The 20,905-nt window shown below is 37.0% G+C and overlaps 3 protein-coding genes and 1 non-coding gene across 5 annotated transcripts; 2 read left to right on the top strand and 2 right to left on the bottom strand.

Moving 5' to 3' along the window:
* The first annotated feature begins 218 nt into the window (after window positions 1–218).
* LOC135582907 (GDP-fucose transporter 1-like) lies at window positions 219–1,801 on the top strand. The gene is made up of 2 exons (XM_065193879.1): window positions 219–433; window positions 584–1,801. Exon 2 carries the CDS (start codon window positions 601–603, stop codon window positions 1,651–1,653), a length of 1,053 nt encoding a protein of 350 aa, XP_065049951.1. The 5' UTR covers window positions 219–433; window positions 584–600; the 3' UTR covers window positions 1,654–1,801.
* Window positions 1,802–4,134: 2,333 nt separating this feature from the next.
* On the top strand, window positions 4,135–5,806 carry LOC103991794 (plastidic ATP/ADP-transporter). Its single transcript, XM_009411338.3, has 2 exons — window positions 4,135–5,336; window positions 5,555–5,806. Exons 1-2 carry the CDS (start codon window positions 4,533–4,535, stop codon window positions 5,609–5,611), a joined length of 861 nt encoding a protein of 286 aa, XP_009409613.2. The 5' UTR covers window positions 4,135–4,532; the 3' UTR covers window positions 5,612–5,806.
* A 524-nt stretch (window positions 5,807–6,330) lies between these two features.
* Window positions 6,331–6,402, bottom strand: TRNAD-GUC (transfer RNA aspartic acid (anticodon GUC)). Its single transcript has one exon. It is a non-coding gene; the product is annotated as a tRNA-Asp (tRNA).
* A 711-nt stretch (window positions 6,403–7,113) lies between these two features.
* Window positions 7,114–17,556, bottom strand: LOC135678562 (aromatic aminotransferase ISS1-like). 2 transcript variants are annotated; one of them, XM_065191508.1, is made up of 10 exons: window positions 17,433–17,556; window positions 16,852–17,272; window positions 16,502–16,549; window positions 15,572–15,700; window positions 13,922–13,981; window positions 11,272–11,428; window positions 10,328–10,431; window positions 10,165–10,223; window positions 8,861–8,969; window positions 7,114–7,845 (listed from the first exon to the last, which is right to left on the bottom strand). In XM_065191508.1, exons 2-10 carry the CDS (start codon window positions 16,912–16,914, stop codon window positions 7,363–7,365), a joined length of 1,212 nt encoding a protein of 403 aa, XP_065047580.1. In that variant the 5' UTR covers window positions 16,915–17,272; window positions 17,433–17,556; the 3' UTR covers window positions 7,114–7,362. The 2 variants fall into 2 exon arrangements, with proteins under 2 accessions (XP_065047580.1, XP_065047581.1); XM_065191509.1 differs by having other exon boundaries at window positions 16,852–16,950; window positions 17,016–17,543.
* Window positions 17,557–20,905: the final 3,349 nt, after the last annotated feature.

The following is a 20,905-nucleotide window of genomic DNA, read 5'->3' as shown; positions in this document are numbered from 1 at the left end:
AAATCATTTAGTGTCCTCAATTAGAGACGATAATGTAGATAATGAGAAAAGAGAGGATGATATTAAATCCTGCCGAAGGCAATCATCCTTATATTTTTGTTTTGATTTTTTTTTTATTAATCCAAATATCATGATTTAAAGTAGATATTTATTTTTTTTAATTTTTCTTTCATCTACTAATCTATCTTAAAGGTTCCCTCCAATAGTCAATCTTTACATTTTCTAAGGAGACCTCGCTTTCTTCTTCTTCTCCATCTCGTCTAGGTTTTCGATTTGCTTTCTCTCAGGTTCGTGCTCATCTACGTCGTGGTTTTGGATCGAGCCTTTCTTCCTGTTCTTGCAATTCTTGGCCGGCAATCCCGCCAAATCTAGTCGCCTGGAGTCGTTCCGTCTTGCCCCTGGAACCAAACCTCTTTTTATTGTCGAGTCCGAGGTATGGGATGCTAATCCATTCGAAGTTTCCGTTCTTGATCTATAAGATGCTGTTCTTTATTTTGGATCCGACTTTTTAGAACTGTTATTTGTGGTGGACTGTTAAATGGCATGTAGTAACCTGAAATGAAATTGCCGTTGATTCTTGCAGCAGCGGACCGCACAGTCATGGACGGCTTCAAACTCGATGCTCCGCGGCAATACTTTGCCACAAGCAGCCTTGTCGTTGGCTATGCCCTCTGTTCCAGCTTGCTCTCTGTTATCAACAAGTTTGCTATCACAATGTTCGATTACCCTGGCCTCTTGACGGCATTGCAGTACCTGACCTCCGCGGTTGGCGTTTGGGTTCTTGGGAAGCTGGGCTTTCTCTATCATGACCCTTTCGTCTTTGAGACGGCCAAGAAGTTTCTGCCCGCAGCTACCGTCTTTTACCTGGCCATTTTCACAAACACCAATCTCCTACGCCACGCTAACGTTGATACGTTCATAGTGTTTCGCTCCCTGACGCCTCTTCTGGTTGCCATCGCGGATACCATCTTCAGAAAGCAGCCATGCCCTTCAAGGCTCACGTTCTTTTCGCTTGTGGTTATTCTCGGGGGCGCAGTTTGCTACGTGCTGACCGACTCAGCGTTCAATCTCACTGCATACTCATGGGCGATTGCTTATTTGGTGACTATTACTACCGAGATGGTTTACATAAAGCACATGGTGACAAACCTAGGACTGAACACATGGGGTTTTGTGTTCTACAATAATCTTCTGTCCTTAATGATGGCACCGGTGTTCTGGTTTGTCACTGGGGAGTATGCAGATGTCTTCACAGCTTATGGATCAAGTTCTGGGATTTGGTTCGATATCATGGCTTTTGTTGCAGTAGCTTTGTCTTGTGTTTTCGGATTTCTCATCAGTTTCTTTGGATTTGCGGCAAGGAAAACAATCTCTGCTACTGCATTTACGGTAACAGGGGTTGCCAACAAGTTTCTCACGGTGGCGATCAATGTATTGATCTGGGATAAGCATGCAAGCAAAATTGGTTTGATTTGCTTGCTTTTAACACTTGTGGGGGGAGTTCTTTATCAGCAGTCAGTCACTAGCAATGGGAACCTCTCACAACAGCATGACTCTGCAATTTCTAAGAAGGCAAATGGTGTGGTACGTAATGTTGATTCTGAAGATGAAAGACATGACAAGCTCCTATCTGGGAGGGATTCAACTGTATGATATCAGTGTAAGAGAATATTCTTCTCATTATAGAGGCAAATTTGTGCTACAGAAAGCTTGGTTATCCTAATATATGTATGTACATGTAAACCTTTTGCTAGGATGTTATATTGAATAGTTATGCTAATCTTAGCTTTCATGGGATAAACCAGGTCGTTATGCTGTATGGGTTAATTGCATAATCATCCGAAACTTCACCCGAACCTTACTTAATGTGTTTCCTTTCTGGAACATATTCGAAGTTTTATAGAACAGCCCTTATGCAATAAGCATTAAGCAGTTTGATATCAACTACAGGTTTTCTCTTTGTTTAAGATGCTTTGGTATGTAAACCATATTTTAGATTCTTGAAGACCATATGATCCGAGGTATCAGGAATTTGCACTACCAGGACGAAATCCATACTTCTGCTTCATGTAAGTGGTAAATCAATATTTAGTAGTTTTTAAAATTTGTCATGTCTAAGCTAACAAACTGCTGGATTAGTTCTGAAAATATATCTGTTCTCCAATGCACAAAACAACCCAGATCTAACAGAAGTCCATATTATCTCTAGTTTTCTATCTGTGGTGGTGCAAAGTGGTAAAAAGAAGCAAATAGAAATCCAACATGCTTACATGTTTAGATGTTTTCATGTCAAACCATAAACAATCTTATTTCTTTAAGAATCATGTTTCATCTCCTTTGTTATTCATATAGTTTAATGTCAGGTATCTTTTCTGAAATCTACATATCCTAAAACCAGGATGGATTTCCAAGTTCAATGCCACGCAACATTTTTTAATATTTAACTCTTGTGATGTACAACAGCTAGCTTTTGTTCACTGGAAAAAAGGGGCCAGAAATGAGTTCTAACTTCTAATCTGAACACTATTCTTCCTTTAATGGGCCAACCTCATCAGTGACCTTGCAAGGTGAACATGAAACTATGGTGGAGGCATGCTTGGTAAGGTACTACTCGGAAATATAAGAATAAATATGTTAATATTAGCAGGAATTATTATTTTCAGATTGTAATTAGAAAACACATAAGGATGACAATGTTCTTGAATTAAGAGAGTGGTCTATGAATATAGATATATGATTAGGATAGACCCCCAAAAAGTAGTACTTATAAGGTATTGTTTGGGGTAGGTGGTCCATCGCATTTCATGTATCATGATCCAAGCAAGATTAGTTAGACATTACATGATGGAAGAATCATTTACAAAAATCATATTAAAGTGGTTTAACTAGGTCTGGCTAATGTATGAACTTTTGAACGAGTACCAAGTGCATGAAATTATTTTTTAAGCATTTGACAGTATTTTAGTTTTGTTTTGCCTCTTGGCCAACAATATGAACATCATTCTTAAATGAAGACTGGTTTGGAGAAATATATTCTGATACATCTGTGATGAGAACTTTTTATGTGGTAGTTTTTTCAAAGTAAGTTAACAAAAGCTTGTGTTTTGTTGCTGCGTTTTAGTTGATGTCTACGATACTACGATACTACATTTTTTTTCGTGGTATGAGGAAATAACGCAGGGCATTTTCATTAGATTTCTTTATGAGATTGCTCTAATACCAACAACTTGTGGATCCATATTCAGTGGAGGTCTCATGCTTTGGTAATACAATTTAAATATCTGTTTCTGTGTTGCAACTTGTAAGTTTTCTCCTGTCATGAAGATGAAAAACAAGAATTTCAAAGATAGTAGTCCAACTGCCTAAAATTTTATTTTCCTTTTCTTGAAGTATTCGTCCAAGCAGTACCAGTTATCACTCTAATGTGGTGGAAGTGTTCCAAGTTAAACACTGAAGGAGCATTCGAGTTTATAACACAGAAGCTTCTTTTAGAGAGGATGGATTATCAACTGCTAGACATTGGCCTATGATTGAATTCTGACCTGTAGGGCTGCATGTTCATGTATGTGACTGGTGCAAAATTATTTTTGTTGGAATTCAAGTAGCGACTACTATCTGATTTGGAATCTAAAATACCCAATTATGATGATTAAGAGTTTGGTGATGTCCTACAGCTTGTTGCACATAAGAATTGAGATTACTAAGGAAGTGGAGATAGCTAATGCCTTCTTTTCTACAAGCGTTCATAAGTCTTACAGCTGAGAAAATATCAGATTAAGCTGCTGACGCAAGTGGCTGTAAAGGATAAGAAACCCAGGTGAGAATTCAGACCCTTTTCTGTATCTGTTTCTCTTTAATGTTTTCTTGGACTTAAATCTTCCCCGTCTAGTAAATTTTCTTAGATACATGTACCACCGAAAAGTCTATGGAACAATGAAAACAACATTAGCACTAATAATTTTGATCTCTGTTCATCGTACACACTTCATTTACATGCTACTTAGACAAACTAAAATAAACTTATATCTTGGTTTATCATGCAATCATTCTGTATAGGTTGGTCTCAAAATGTACTGCTACTTGTTTATTGTATTTGTGGATGAATTATGCCAGAGATTGCAGTTGATTCCACTCAAATCTGCTACCTCAACAATACCACCATTGTGTACCAAATGCACCACAACAAATGTACTCTCTCTTTCTCCCTTCCAGACGCGTGTGGCATCAACCTACTGCAATCCCACTCTCCTCACAAGTAGCACAAGAATACATGTCCTGCACTCCACAATTTGCAATGTCATCAACACAAGGAACATCAACATCATTCCCTGGAGTCTCACCATACTTCCAGTTCCGATGGCTTCTTGGTAGAGTAGGAACCTCCCAAAAGATGTGTCGTCTCCGCCATCATTTCCCTGTACAAGCATCCACTTCGTCTTCCCCCATCTTTCCCTTCGATAGAACCTTCACAATCTCTCGTTGTCTCTTCGCTTCTCTTTGTTTAGATTGGAGCTCCTCCCTCTCACGCAAATATGGAGAGGGTTATCGTCACAGAGGGCCTTCGTCCACTCCTTTCTAATCCCCAAGCCCGGCTCTTCCACCCCGTCCACGCTATCAGAAGCCGCCTATCCGCCGCCGTCTGTCTCCCTTCCCTTGGCCTCGGAGCTCGACCCCCGACCTCCTCCTTCTACGGCTTCAGCTCTGAGAATAAGAAGCCATCGTTTCCGGGTTGGGGGACCGCCGATGAGCACGAAAGGCGGCTCCTTCACCCACGGCTCTGCAGAAAACAGAGGAAAGCTCCGTTTTTTAGAGCTGGCGCGGCGATCTCGGCTGGCGGAGACGGCGTTATCGACGATAAAGAGAAGCCCAAGTTCTTAGGCGTCGAGTTAGTGACGCTTAAGAAGATAATTCCCCTCGGGATGATGTTCTTCTGCATTATCTTCAACTACACGTTCCTGCGCGACACCAAGGACGTCCTGGTGGTGACGGCCAACGGGAGCGGCGCGGAGATCATACCCTTCCTGAAGACGTGGGTGAACCTGCCCAGGGCGGTGGGCTTCATGCTGCTGTACACCAAGCTCGCCAACGTGCTGTCAAAGGAGGCTCTTTTCTACACGGTTATCGTCCCTTTCATTGCCTTCAGGTTCGTCTTGTATCCCCTCATCAGCGTCATCCACCCCACAGCGCTCGCGGATAAGCTTCCGGCGGCGCTCGGCCCGAGCTTCCTCGGCCCCGTTGCTATCTTGAGGAGTTGGAGCTTCTGCCTTTTCTATGCGATGGCAGAGCTCTGGGGTAGAGTTGTCATCTGGGTTCTCTTCTGGGAGTTTGCCAATCAGGTATGGATTTGTCATCGTCAGCAACAGCAATAATAATTGCCGGCGTTCTTCATTAGCCTTTCATGAATTTTAGTTCTTTTATACTCTGTTCTGTGTATATGTTGCTTGCTTCGCTTGATTCTAGAAAGGCATCCGTATCAATTGGATATTTGTGCTCTCTTGACCTTTTTGTTGCTCAGTTTTACCCTTCCATCTTTTGAGCGTGGGTACTTCAACAGGATGGCATCTGCTTGATGTGTTTGTCTTCTTGCACTAAACCATCTCAAGTGATGTGATTCCTCATAGTTGTCTGCGAATTGCGCCAACCCAGAATGGAGTAAGAAGGGTAGCATGAGATGAAACAGATGAGTAGAATTGAAATATGCAGTGCAGTACAGTAAATTAGCTTTCTGTTCCTTAAGATAAAATGGGCCATTTGGGTAAAAGTGTCAGTAGAAATTGAGAGGAAAGAGATTAGAATATTACTTCTACGAGTGGGTGCTCTTATTTAATCTTTTGGTTATGGACAGAATCGTATATTTTTACTTAATCTTTGGGTGTTCCATTTTCTTTGATTCACTAAAAAAAGGAATAATTGTACCCACAGATCAAAAATAGTATATGGGCTAACTTAATAGGCATGTGATTTGACTGCAAATATATAGGAAATGAGGGAAAATTCTAATTTCTTTTTTTTTTTATGAAGAATAAGATTTGAAGATTTTTTATGACCTTCCTTGTAAATTATATATAGGGGTAGGATCGAACCGATGTCTCAACTGTAAAGGTTCACCAACAATAATTTTACTATACAAATATGTATGCGTGAAGAAGTTAAGAAAAGAAATGATTACTTGATATGTTTAACAAAACCAAATGTACTTAAAAGGAAAACACATTAAAATATCCTAAGATTGATAAACAAAGATTACTAATATCATTAATTTTAATTATCCATGATTAAACTGAATAATTACCGCAAGACGATTAAAAATAATCGGATCCTAAAACTAATCGCCGTTGCCGGGGATCGAACCCGGGTCACCCGCGTGACAGGCGGGAATACTCACCACTATACTACAACGACTTAGTGATTGCTTTCTAAGAATAAATTATGGTATGTCTAACTTTGGGGGAAGTAGAGGATGCAGTCTCAAGGGTCGTTGTAGTGAAACGATGGAGGAAGCTGATGAGACAGCAATGCTACAGAGGAGTCCAATACAGCAACAATGGTGGGACAATCGAGGACCTTAGAGGACTTCACGAGGACAAAGGAGAGGGGGTGGTCATAGGAGGTGGAGGTGAAGGTAATCATAGCGGGACAAAAGGGTGATCATAGAAGGCGAAGATGAATGTAGTCATAGCAGGACAAAAGTGTGGTCATAGGAGGCGAAGACGAAAGTAGTCATAGTGGGACAAAAGATTACTAATGGGACGGAGACCAATGATAAATGAGAACTTAAAGTATATATATATATATATATGTAGATATGACTAATGGGGCGGACACCAATGGTAAATGACTACAGCTCTGTCTCAGGTTGAGAGATTTGACAGTTAGGCTTATAGTCACAATGTGATATGATTTTTCACTCATCTACAACGAGGATGGCTTCCATGCATGTCTTTCTAATGTGTTGTTTCATGCATTGTTATGCTGTCCAAACCCTCTTGACAACAGATATATAAGCTATTTGCCGTAAATCCATATTTTGATAGTGGCATTTCTCATATATTCTCAGGCAACACAAAGGGTTGTACACTTGAGCAGTTTCAGCATGTAAGTACCATCAAAACATGTCTAAAATGATCACTGGTGTTCATCAATTTTCATTGTTGAAATGAGAAAAAAAGAAGATATAACAAGGCGGTGGCCAACTGTTGTGGCAAAGTCTTGCTATTTGTCGAAGTTCAACAAGGCAAATGGAACATGATCACTGTATTTTGAAATCTGAGCAGTTGAAGCTGTCTGCATGGTTTTCGCCAATACGTGCCATCGCTTTCTGCTTGAAGGCGATCGATATCTTGGCGCTTATTGTAGAAAAATCTAATACACAATTGCAGCAGGCCCATTGTGTTCTTGAACCATGCCATCCCTCACCAGCTCTTCCAAACCCTTCCTCAATCGACTGGCAGCAGCCTCACAGTCAGCCTCTTGCAGGCCTCCAAATGATATACGTACGTAGCCTGGACTGCCGCTGGCACTCCCAGGAATGACGATCACGCGGTGCTTCCTCACTAGCCATTTGACGACCTCATAATCATCAGGGAACTTGTCAGGAAGCTTTGCCCAGAGATAGATGGCCGCTTCTCCACCCTTGACGGCATCTTCCCCAAGCGGAGCCAAAGCCTTCACGAGCAACTCCCTGTTCTTCACAAGGGTCTGTACCCTTTCTCTAATCCATTCAGGCCCGACCTCTAAGGAGTAGAGAGCCAGACGCTGCCCAATAATAGAAGCACAGATGGGTATGTTGTCCTGGACTTTGAGAAGCTGAGCTCCAAAACCATCGACTGCTTCTGGGTATGCTATCTGTGAGATCATATGCAAGGTTTAGCCACAATGTTCTGCAGAATAGACAACCATGCTAAACTTGAGATGCACATGAAGCATCTAGAATAAATTTGTCACTAATAAATTATGAAACAACTCATCAAAAGTAAATAGAACAAGATTATATCATCGTCATCATCATCATCATCATCATCATCAACTTAGTATAGGAAGTATATACACAGATTTAACTCTGTTTCTTTAAATCCACAACTTCAGAAACACGAGATAAAAATCCAACAGTGTTGCAAGTCATGCAAACTACATATAATATTCGAGTCCAAAAGACAGCATACATCAAACACAGAAATTTCTTTTGCTGGATGCAGCAAAGCAGCTCCAATTACAACTAGTAAGCAGTGCTGCTCAAAGTATATGGTGTTGAAAGGGAAAAAAATTTATCTGTTTTCTTTGCAGCAGGATCAGACAGAGCATATGCCTGCTAAGAGACACTTGATCAGATCAATGGCTTCATTGCAGGACATGTGTTGTTCTATACCTTTATGGGTCCTTAGAAACAGTGGTAACTTGGAACTTGACGGACATTATCTCAAGGCTTTCTCAGCCAATTGCAGAACAAGCTTATACATATGGCTCCATAGTTTTTGAGCATAACAAGATTTACAGTGAAATAAGATAAACAAACTCGAGATATGATAAGCATATTAATGGTTATGGTTGAAGGGTGATGCTAAGGGATGAACATGGCCAATGAATAGACCCTGCAAATTTGGTGGCAATATCTCACTACTGAGCTAATTGTTGATAAACTACCAAGAGCTGCATATTTAGTTCAAAGCAACTGAATGACCCAATATTCAAATGGTCCTCGGATGTTCAATATTTGGTTGACACATATATGCAGTCTCAAGGAAACAAAATTTGACTTCAAGTTGGAGATTTGACAATATGACAGGATGGAGATGCTTAACAAGAAATACTGCAACAAAAGTCAAGTAACAAAAATTAAGGGCAACAAAAGGTGTCAACTTACGTATCCAACACGCCATCCCATCATTCCATAGACTTTGGAGAAGGAGAACAAATTGACAATGTGACTATCCTCAATACAAAAATGCTTCAGTCCATCATACATAAAGTACCTGCAGTTGAAAATTCTTTAAAATACTAAAAGAAGTTATTAGCTGAAAAAAAGTTATGAATCTTAGACATGAATCTCATGATTCAGTTATTTGAGCAACTAATTAGCCATTTGGTTTATGTTATCTGCATGCTTACTTATAATTACGAATGTAATTATGACATTTGTTAATTATTCAATATACAACAGAGTAGCCATCACTAAAAAATGACATTTTGCCAAAAGAAAAGTGACCACTATGATTGCACTGGATTATGGCAAAATGATATTTTTATGTGACAACACATTTCTGTGGAGAATATAAACATAACTAAAGCAAAGTATGAAGCTCATTCTTATGATTCCTCCATATCTTTTGAGCATAAATGGTTAATCCTCTCCTTTTTCTATTTTGTTTTATTTTTATATATTGGTGAATTACACAGTGTGCAAAGTTATCTTGTAAAAGGAGTTACACACGTTTGCTGCATGTTCGACAGTCCAACTGTCTAGAACTCTAAACAAGAAGATTGCTTCAGTCATGAGTAGGTTCTGTTGCAATCACATGGAAAAACGTTTAACATTCACAATTGCACCCTAAACTAAAAAGAAAAAAACAAAAAAAATGCAACAAACATTCATTTTTATACATAAACTTTTTTGCTTCATGTTAGCTACAACTTCTGAGATTACCCTAATGCACTTTTGTGAAATCATCTGCTTGTTCAATAAAAGCATATTTGGGTGCTAATTCATATGTATCCTAGAAGACATGATTTCCTAGCGATATTACCCCTTATATGGATATAAATCTTCTTCCATATGGAACACATGGGAATTAGTGAAATGGATCTCAGATGTTAACAAAAAAGAAAAAGAAAAAAGAAAAGCATTATTATCAAATAACATATAGGCTTGCACACAGCTCCAAACCAATTTGCCATGAAACAATTTTGTTGTGCGGCTTGTGCCAATTTGCTGTGTAACTGTTATGGGATTCACTGGTATATAGGCTGCATTTTGCATCTCTATACAAGTACAATGAACAGTACCAAAATCTTGTGAATTATTCCTTAACATTCCTTTGCCACTGAACAATCTGGACTATATATATATATATATATATATATATATATATATATATATATATATATATATCCCAATGAATAAGATTCAAGTCTCAAAGTGATAGGAAAACACAAAACCTTGGTACTTACTCATATGTGTTGTCTACAACAAGCCATGCACCAGCTCTTTTACAGAGATCCGATATTTTCTGGATAAAACAAACTAAAACGAATTATCTTCAAAAACAAATTGGCAGCAATCTTGCAGAAAATATACAGAAAATACATATTCAGCTACATATGCATGTCGTACCTGCAGAACAAGCTCCGGGATGAAGGCCCCTGATGGGTTTCCCGGATTTACAACTGTAACCAGCTTGGGAACTGGATTTTGTGATAGAGTCTCTTCTAACCAAACTGCATTGATGAAATTTTTTTTTTTTTTTTAAAGTTGGACATTTTTAAAGTAAATGATAGGCACCTCTACCATCATTTGACTGAATACATTTGTATGAATGAAGGAAATTACTTTTTCTTAGATAATGAAATCCCTCTATATAGTTCATTCTTGGTAAAATATTAGAATTTCTAAGGTATATTTAAAGAAAATAAATCAAACAAGAAAGAGTATAACTGACAGAAGAATCTGACAAGAACTTGAGAAATTGTGATCTAGAAACACAGAAATTACTTTCAAGTTTTAAAAAAAATCACTAGCCAAATATATACATCAGATAGGACACTCAATGAGAGAAACAGTAGTGACTAGATTTAGCACCAAAATGTTGGAAGGTAATGCATGACATAAATATCCTGTGCAATATTCTAAAAAATAGTGAAAACAGTACAATTTTGATTAGATTAAATTTAGCAACAAATGTTCAGTCATAGTTGCATCTATCAAGGGAGAAGTTACCTCAATTAAATATGTAAAAATTACAGATAAAAATTACTTTAGTAATGCTTGTTGACAAGATCTTGAATAGAGAAAGAGGATACTAAGATGGTCTCTAGCATATTAGTTAATTTTGGGGAGGGAAAAAATAGGAAGTTCTTAGGAACATAATAAGTTAATAACCAGATTTAGATCTTACATTTAAATACAAAAGCATTTTAAATATAAAAAAAAGAAAAGCCATCACTAGTACCTAATAATTCACCATGATATATAAGAGAAATGACGGAAGAAGGTTATCATCATCAAAACATGCAAAACCCACAAGCCATTGGTAACCAAAAGATCAGCAAGAAGCTTACCTACATCCGGGTGAAGAGTTTTCGGATCACTTGGTCCGACTAATATGTCGGTAACACCGGTCATCTGAAATGACATGTATGCATTGAAGTAATATGGTGCAAACATCACAACAGAATCCCCAGGATCACACAAAGTAAGGACGATGTTTACAAAAGCCTGTGAAGCGCATATATGGTAGTTAGTATTTAACATACAATTTAATGTAACTTATGAAACTAAATAAAATGCAACTGCAATTTCAAATATAATTTACACCCTTCAGCATGTTGAAGAAAAGGTCCAATATCAGAAATCAGATCAACTTTAATCTCCAAACAATATAAGCTAGTTGACTACACAACAGATAAGATATCATTTCAGTTGCAGAAATTATAAAGAAGACAAACTGAACACATGTTACAAAACAATGATGCATGGACACTTCAATATACGTTACTTGTCTTTGTCAACCAGTGACAATTGTTGGATACTTTTTGACACATATTAGTATGTAGTGTATAAACTGTATATGTAGGACATTATATATTTGGTGAAGGTTTGTTGTTGGCATGAATGATTGTTATGCTTACAAGCTACTTATATAACTACCAACCTGTATACACCAAATGGTATGAGCAGTATTTTAATACATGGTTTATGTTTGCTTTTCTTTAACAAATTCCATTATATATGAATAAAGTATTACAAGATACTGACCTGTTCAAATTTTAAAAGATAATACTGCAATTCACACAATGAATGACAGCTATCATATGACACATGATGGTAAAAGGGCCACTTAATAGGTATATCATGTGAAATGAGAGAGTGACCATTGCATTATACTCCAGAATTTAGACATCCCAACTTGGCAATATTTTAAGGAAGCTTGTCTGTATATATAATGATTTGTGGACCAAGTTGCATTGATACATGTTACCACAAAAACGGATCTTGTAGTTTAAGAGTATGAAGATGATATAATAATATAGCAAATGGAGAAACCCTGTTGTAATTAGCAAGAGAATGAGCTATTTAGTTGATAGTATTTACAAAAACCCATTATCTAAAACAATAACAATTCCAAATGATCACTTGGATGCTGTTTTACAAGTGTGCTCTAGACACAGCAATGCAGGTAATTGAGAATCAAGATGAGCTCTGAATTACTTTTCAGTTAGTCCCCATTTATGCATGTTGTGTAATTCTATGGCTGCACAAGCCCTCTACAATGTGGAGCAAGGTATACAGTTTCAAATGATCGGGCGGTACATATTGGTCCGACAATAAACTGGTACGCGGACCGCTCTCTACCGACAATATTTTTTTATTTATAAATAAATAAATAAATAAATATATGTATATATATAAAGGTGACGTCACCCTGCTTGGGGAGAAGAGAGGCAGCGACGTCGCACATTTTTTTTAAACTTTTATATATAAATAAAATTATATATATATATATATATATATATATATATATATAGAGGCGACGTCACATATGTTTTTTAAACTTTTATATATAAATAAATAGATATATAAATAAAATATTATATATATATAGGCGACGTCGCCATCGCCTCGTTTTTCTACGACATCGCCCCGCTTGGGGAGAAGAGAGGCGACATCGCCGGAAAAAAAAAAAAAAAAAAAAAATATATATATATATATATATATATATATATATATATATATATATATATATATATATATCGACCGGTATACCGTTCGGTATATAGTACTGTAACATACCGAGAGAATATCGAAACTTTGGTACGGTATGGTATTTCAATCCCTGATGTGGAGGTTGCACAAGATTGGGACAAAGCCAATGTGGGCTTATATACATATTTCAAGACATTCCTCGCACAAGTCCATGCCACAAAAAATTTAAAATATTTTAAAAATCTTCCCTTATTCCGAAAAACTCCTCTATAGTAAAAACTGGACTTAAGTAATAGTTGATAGAATCACAAGTACATAGAAGGCTCAAAGACACATTTGCATGTAGAACAAAAACCTTATTACTAGAAACTCCTGAAGCTTACCCATTGACAAGAAAACCTTTTATAATTGCATCAGAAAAGTGAATAATCCTCATTACATAAAGTCCTCTTTATTGTCATACAAATGTTTCCCCTTCCTTTTATAGACATTGAGGATGAGTTATATTGTCTGACAGAACATCTGTCCCCCTTGTCTAGTATCATTTTATTAGGACATGATATCTTATAATCATCGACATATACTCTCAGCAAGCACAAGCTAACCAGCCACTTCGCTGTCCTAACGTAAGAGAAAAAGAAGACTGACTAAACCAAATGTTAGAGTCTGGTTATAAACATACTGATTTTCCAAGTACGAAGAGTCACTATCAGATCCTTCAGCTCACATATATCACTAGTAATCTAATACAAAGAGTAAACTAATACTAGCTTTTATAAACTAAGGTGTGACTTTTTTCAACAATGAGCCCTGTTATCAGAAAAGGGGATGATCAGATGAGCTTTGAGCTTGAACTTCAAATGTTACAGAGAAATTTTCATTAATATCATAAAGGAAACTATGATTAACCCGCAGAGTGAAATAGTTTCTTTCTAGTACAAACAAACAACATAAGTCAATTAAAGGAACTTTTTAAAAAAGAACTTATAATGAAAAGCTAATCACCTGATTTGCTCCAGCTGTGACCATAACCGAAGACTTATTCAGATTATTCTCCCTTCGTAACTGCAAATAAATTTGTGTAAGCAAAAAAAATATTGAAATACCAGAGATGATAAGGTCTACATTTCAAATTGCCATGTCAGGGCTTAATACTTGGCAAATCTGTGCTTTCTATAAAGAAAAGTAGAAGTAATGACAAAAATGGTAATTATGTAATCAATAACAGGTGTGCCACATTAAAAGATTGCAGCATTGGTTTTAAAAAGAGTCATTCACACACAGTGCACAAGGCTCCTGCAAAAGCAGGGTCTGGGTGAATTGGTTTATCTAGTGAAAATTGAGTATATAGGCTTTTTTTTTTTTCTTGATTCCACATCATAGGACCTTAAGAGTTTGAAGGTGATAACAGAAATTTCTGTTATCAATCTAATTGTAAAACTAATTGATAATAATTGTAATATGTCCATAATACATTTTTTTTTCTATAATAGCCTCTCTGGTTTCCCATTTAGTGGAAGGTCACTGTTCAAAAAACTCTTTATTCCACCTCATATTTGTGTATTCTATTATGAATTATTACTCTACTCTTCAACCCAATGAACCAAGGACGAAACCATAGTTACAGGAAAAGTAGATGACTATTCAAATGAATTAGAAAGGGCAACATAAGCAACAACAGCTATATCTACCAAATTATAACATGTCTCAACAGTTGGACTTTTAAACATCAACTATAAGAAACTCGTCCTGACTGATGTGTGATGCCCAGAATCACAAATGTTACCAAGTCTCACCCAGAAAGCTTCAGATTTAGATGGAGAAGATGAAACTGTGAAAGTATAGTTGCAGAACAAGCAGATTAGTCGGAGAAGTAGAAAATTGAAATGACTTGATATCCTTACCACCAAAAGAGAAAGATGGTCATTTCACCATAAGACAATAGGTTCCTCGGTTTTCTGTATTTCTGAGGAACCTATTTTACACTTCGCTTCAATTGTTTCTGAGGAAATAGTGCGTGCAAGTCTGTCACAGCACTTCTCTAGAATGTAGAGTTGTATTTTCCCTCAGAATAGATGCATCTCACCATCTCTCCCTTGGCTCAAAATTAACTTAAACAATGGAGCCTTCAAAAGAATTTTCCACATTTCATATGTACTCTTCATAGATTTTAATCACAAAGTGCCCACTAGAAATTACCTAAACTGCCATTTGTAAGTTTAATTGGCCTTTTCTACCTTATCATATATATACTGATGGTTGACTTAATGTTCATAAAGATTCTTCGAACATACAATGTTCATATATATACTGATGGTTGACTTAATGCTCATAAAGTTACTGCCATCTGTAAGTTTAATTGTGCAATCATTAATGATTACACATCTTTATCTGAGAAAAAACAATTAGGTTGCAGTTGTCAAGATTCTTCAAACACACAAGATATATAATTCTCTAAATTGTTAAAGGCCTTTTCCATTCCAATGTCAAAATTACCAGAAGCAGATGAAGTTTCTATTAGTAGTATTGGTCCGTAGCAAAAGTCCCATATGACTCATGACAATGTTCTCATCATCATTCAGAAGTTGTGGCAATCATAAAATCCTCAGGCTACAATACTGATAAAACCTGATATTGTCAGCTACAAGGAAATACCTTCTCAACCAAAGCCTGCCGTAATTCTGGCAAACCCTCATCAGCACCATAACGACTAGTTGAAGGGTCCCACACAAGTTCTTTGATCTTCTCTAAAGCTTGTTCTGGTGGCTGCCAATAAACAACCCCCTGCATAAGGACGAGATGAAGAGTAGCTGCAGTCAAAATATTAAAGAGAGCTGATATACATATATATACATAGATATGTGTGTGTGTGCGTGCATGTGCTCTTTGCTATAGCTTTATTTATTCATCTAACATGCCATTATTTTCAAATTCCTGATGATTTCTTTTATCCTATGTGAAAAGATAAGGGAATCAATCAACATATTCAAATAATGGCAGATCACTGGATGAACAAATTATAATTGTTAACAGAAAGAAGCATTATTATACTCAGTGAAAAACCACTCAAATCAAATACCAAGGGTCTTAAGCTTTTATCAAGCTTGATATGCCAGAACCTCAATAATTGACCCAAACATGAAATGCCATTGCAGTAAGCTTGTTGTTACCATTTAAAAGTCAAATTATCTACTTGTTCGATCATGATGTTAACTAAGAATTCAGAATTGAGATTCAACAGAATTGTCAGGAATCTGTATAAGCTGCGTTAGGATTACGATAAGCAGGAAAAAAGTAGCTGTAAGATTTTGATCTCTGATGGTTAACTGACAAGATCACACGAGGCTCAAGGCCATGGTACAGATACTTTAGCAGCTGAAGCGTCAACTGTGCAGTCCAGGAAATTTCTTTTATAAATTAGTTCTCTAATCATCAGAATCTATTACAGAAAATAAACATCAGATGTAAAGACAGGAAAAGGCAGTTCTACATTTATTCATTTGCATAACAGCATATACGCCAAAGGGAATTCGAGTAAACAGTCAGCTATGTGTCGAGTGGCGATGGGGATTCAAATAATCAGACCTGAGCTAGTGAAACCGCATCCTTGGCTCCACGCATCAATTCTTGAATCTGAAGGAACAAAAGAATCCATATAAGAAACTCACGGAAATCAACTGGCCCCAACAAGAACTACAACCTTGGAAGCATGTATATGATATATGAAAATATTCAAACGATTCTCACTTTGCGACTAAAAAATGCAAAGCATCATGACGATTCCATTCTTTTCCATTCTAAAAGTCGGAAAAAAAATGAAGGCCAAACTGCGTACATCCCAGAATTGCGCTACAGACAGATCTCTCTTGTCTCGTTACATGAGAACCCTTTTCCAACGAGGAACACTAATCGGACGGAAAGGCAAGCGAATTTACCTGGATCATGACGGGCGTCTCCGTCTCAAGTGCTCTCTTTGAGAGCTTGGGATAAGTCCCCATTCCGCCTCTCCTCCAACAATAGCGCCTACCACACACCTACGAGACGGGCACAGGCGAGACTCAAGAAAGCCCTAAATCCCAGGACTGCAAGATCGGCTCACCTAATAAGGGAGATGAAGACGGAAGATTTCGCCACCTCCCTCCCTCCCACCAAACGCAACACAGAGCAGCCGCCTCAACAACTGGATCGAAATATAAAAATCCGAACTTTTACTCGTTTTTTATTTCTTGATGATATCACCGACTTTGGAGCCCAAGAAAAGCGGGGCCGTGGAATTTTGACCTCTTCCGGTCTTCTCCCTTCCACCACCAACCCAGCACCAAAAAGATAACAAATGAAATTTCAACTACTCTCTTCCTGTACCAAGAAAAAGAAAACAAATAATCGAATCTCCTTAGAAGGTTTATGGGATTCCACGTCTGAATCGACAAAGAAGGGATCTTTTTCTTGCAAGGATCCTGCAGTGACGAGCAAATTCAGGAGCTCAATTCGAGCGGAAGGCAAGCGAGAGAGAGACCGGGAGAAGAGAACAGGGTGGGTATCCTTCTCGGGTGGCTCAGAAAGCGACGCGAGGGAGCGTCTGCGGTCAAAGAGGTGGCACCTTCCCGTCGGCTTGTGTTAATATTTCGCCACCGTCGTCCACGTTCCGTTTCCACCTTCTCCATTCCTTTTATACCACAACGGACAAGATAGGACAGAAGCCGGCGAGAGACAGGTGGGATTCTAGATTCGCGTTGCACGAATCACGAGACCCGTTTCAGCTACCAGACAAGAAAAGAGGTAGATCTTTTCTATTTACTTCAAATCAAATCTATCTTTCGTACAATAATAGATCATGAATCAAAATAAAATTAAGAACACATGTCTTCCAACTTGGTTCAAATCATGTGGGCACAAAATAAATGATCACGAATTCTTTTTTCTCCTCGATCGATCACATGGGAAACGATGGAAGCTCACGCACCCGTCCACATAAAAATTGTCTTTTATCACCTATTTTGTTGCACTCAAATATTTGACAAAGACTAAGATTATAAATCAAGATTGATTTGATTATATTAATGAATAGGATATATGTAGTTTTCAATTTAGTTTGGTTAAATAAGAATGTGATTGTCGATTAATTTATTGTGAAGTAAATTAAGATGATGTCTCTTATTTAGCTATTTTATTTTTATTGTATTAATATGAGTATATCATGATCTTTGTGATGCCATCGGATTTCATCATCGGATATGGTCTCTTATATTATATATTATATATGATTTATTTTTGATATTTTTATTATTTATCATCTCAAGGACGAATGAAAATATAAACGAATACATGAATGGATAAATAAATTAGTATATGACATGTATATAAGGATGTTATTTTCTTACCAAGTAAAGTAATTTTCTAAAAATTTTTTATATATTGTTGGGAAAAAAAATGTATCTTCATTTTCAGAACGAAAAAAGTGATTTTTTAGAATTTTTTATATATAGTTGGGATGAATGTAACTTTAATTTTATAATATATCTTTCATGGAGGTTATAGATGATACATAGATTAACTTGATTTGATTCGAACTTATATATACATACAAGCTTCGTCAAAGAGTCACAATTAGCTTGTTGGAGGGATTGACAAGCTTCGCATGCTTAACACAGAAAGATACATTGGACGAGTCTTCAATATTTAGCTTGAGATGGGCACAATGCTCGTATCTCTGATGCTTAACATGAGAAGAATGCATTGGGCATATCTTCAATGGCCTAAAAAAGGTATATTTTCGAAGCTCAACAAAGAATGGTACATCATCTTTGATGCTTAACCGGAGAAATATGTATCAGATAAGTCTTCGATGCTTAGCTCGAGAAAGACACATTAAGTAAGTCTGATTTAATACCGATATATAAAAACACTAAGATCATAATATAATTTTTTTGACGTTGAAATCAATAATAAAATAAGATACAATATTTGACTTTGATTATCACAGTTTGATGGAATTTTTTTTTTATAACCGACACAGCTAAAGAAAATGTTTCATAATATAGGGAGAATCTTTCAAATGTATTTAATATATAACAAATAGTTATATAGCTTGATCGTCGATTAAGGATGTCGGTTAATATGGTTACCACGTATCCGTGCCGGGGTAACATTGTCCTATCAAAATCTACAGTAACTTTTCCCGACAGAATCTAATACCTTCTGCAGCAACATGGTCTGACCGTGGGGAATGTGCTTCTGGAGACCCGAAATATCAATGTTTTCAGCTATTTTTCTGTGGATCTGATACACGCCCACCAGCTGCAGCAACAGCATAGGGATAAGGTTCATTCTGCATTGGAAAGATCATTTTCATCACCTGTAATGTTCTATGTTGATGATGATGAAGAGTTGGAATCCACAACAGAGACTGAGAGCACTGAATATTCTTTTGGTAGACAGAGATGAGGTTTCTCTGCATTGGGAAGCTAAACACACAATCCCTTCAATTTTTTATCACCTGGAATGTTTGTTCTACGTTGGAATCCACAACAAGGACAACTATTCACATTTATATAGCAGTACATGTTGCCTTGGGAGAGAAAGAGGTACAGATGCATGCAAGCAGAGAGTTACAAGAAATGATCACACCCAAAAGGGATCCAAAACATACATGATTCGACTGTATGTGTTCTTTTGAAAGGCATGCAAATTCACAAACTTTTGACTTTGTTAATATTTGAGTTTAATTGAGACACAGCTTGATGATTATTTGCATGTGATATTGGACATCAATAGCTGGTCCAAATTGGCATGGAGCACCTGATGAACTCTTTTTTTTTTTTTGTGGAATCAAGGGAAGTTTGGTGTCAAAATATCGCATGTCTCTAAAAATGGATATATGTAAAGTATGCACTCCCATCAGCTTTAAGGTTTTAGGACTGTGAAGTGTCTTATAATTATATGGGGGATGAGAGATCAAATTGAAAAAACAGAGACAAACGTGAGGCCAAAAAAGATGATTTCTATGGTTTCAAGGGTACATTTGATGGTCAAAATAAAAAATTATACTCTTTGATGGTCAAAATCAAAGCATAGGTAAATGCTTTTAAGGGAATTAAGGGAAGTTTGAAATCAAATTTATTCCATCAAACTGCAAAATATCACATGTCTCTGAAAATGAATATTTGTAAATACTTGTGAATATTTGTAAGTACAGGATGTTTCCTTCAGACAACAACAGCAAATATCTGAAGACAAATCAGCAAATACTTGGAGTGAAAAGTAGAGCAGATCAAGATCTTCCAATCACAAGCTCACACGTCCATTGATCAATCCATCATGTCTCACAATTTATTGCATAAATAGTTGACTTACCTGGTTCTCCAGCAGCTCAAGGCAGTCTCGAAGTGCATGACAGAAGAGACCAGTCAAAAGTCAACTTGCTTTGTCCTATTTTGGGCTCCAAATAGGAGGAAACAGCTGTTTGGAGAAATAGATTGTAACATTTGACTTACTCATATCATGTAACTAACAGTAGAAGACCAGTGTCATACTTACATGTTGAGCACAAAGAAAACATAGATATTGCTCCAACCTAGTCAAGCAAAAACTTGCTCTTGCTGGATAATGAGCCATCAGAGAGAGTTTCAACAAATCCATGCAATGCTGTTTCTCACATTAATAATGATCTGCCCACACAATCATGAAAAAACCCACGATCTGGCAATCTCTAAGGACCAGTTATCTATACAACTAGTTACTTTTCTTTGCAAGGTGACACCAATCATTTATCATCATGAGTTGACCAGAAAATTGCAAAAGATAGATTGTTTGTGCCACACTAACACATGAACTCTTTCTTCCCTCCTTATGCTAATCATTTTCTTTTTCTCATAAGGGGCAGACAACCAGTTTCCAGGATCACTTACCACAGTTCAGTTTGTTATATTCTGACAAATTAACATTATCCTAGCTTTGTATATGCAAAAAAATCATCCTTACAAATGCTAG

This window comes from Musa acuminata, chromosome BXJ1-7 (assembly GCF_036884655.1).
Source record: "Musa acuminata AAA Group cultivar baxijiao chromosome BXJ1-7, Cavendish_Baxijiao_AAA, whole genome shotgun sequence".
Classification (NCBI taxonomy): Eukaryota; Viridiplantae; Streptophyta; class Magnoliopsida; order Zingiberales; family Musaceae; genus Musa; species Musa acuminata.
This window is presented reverse-complemented; position numbering and strand designations above follow the sequence as displayed.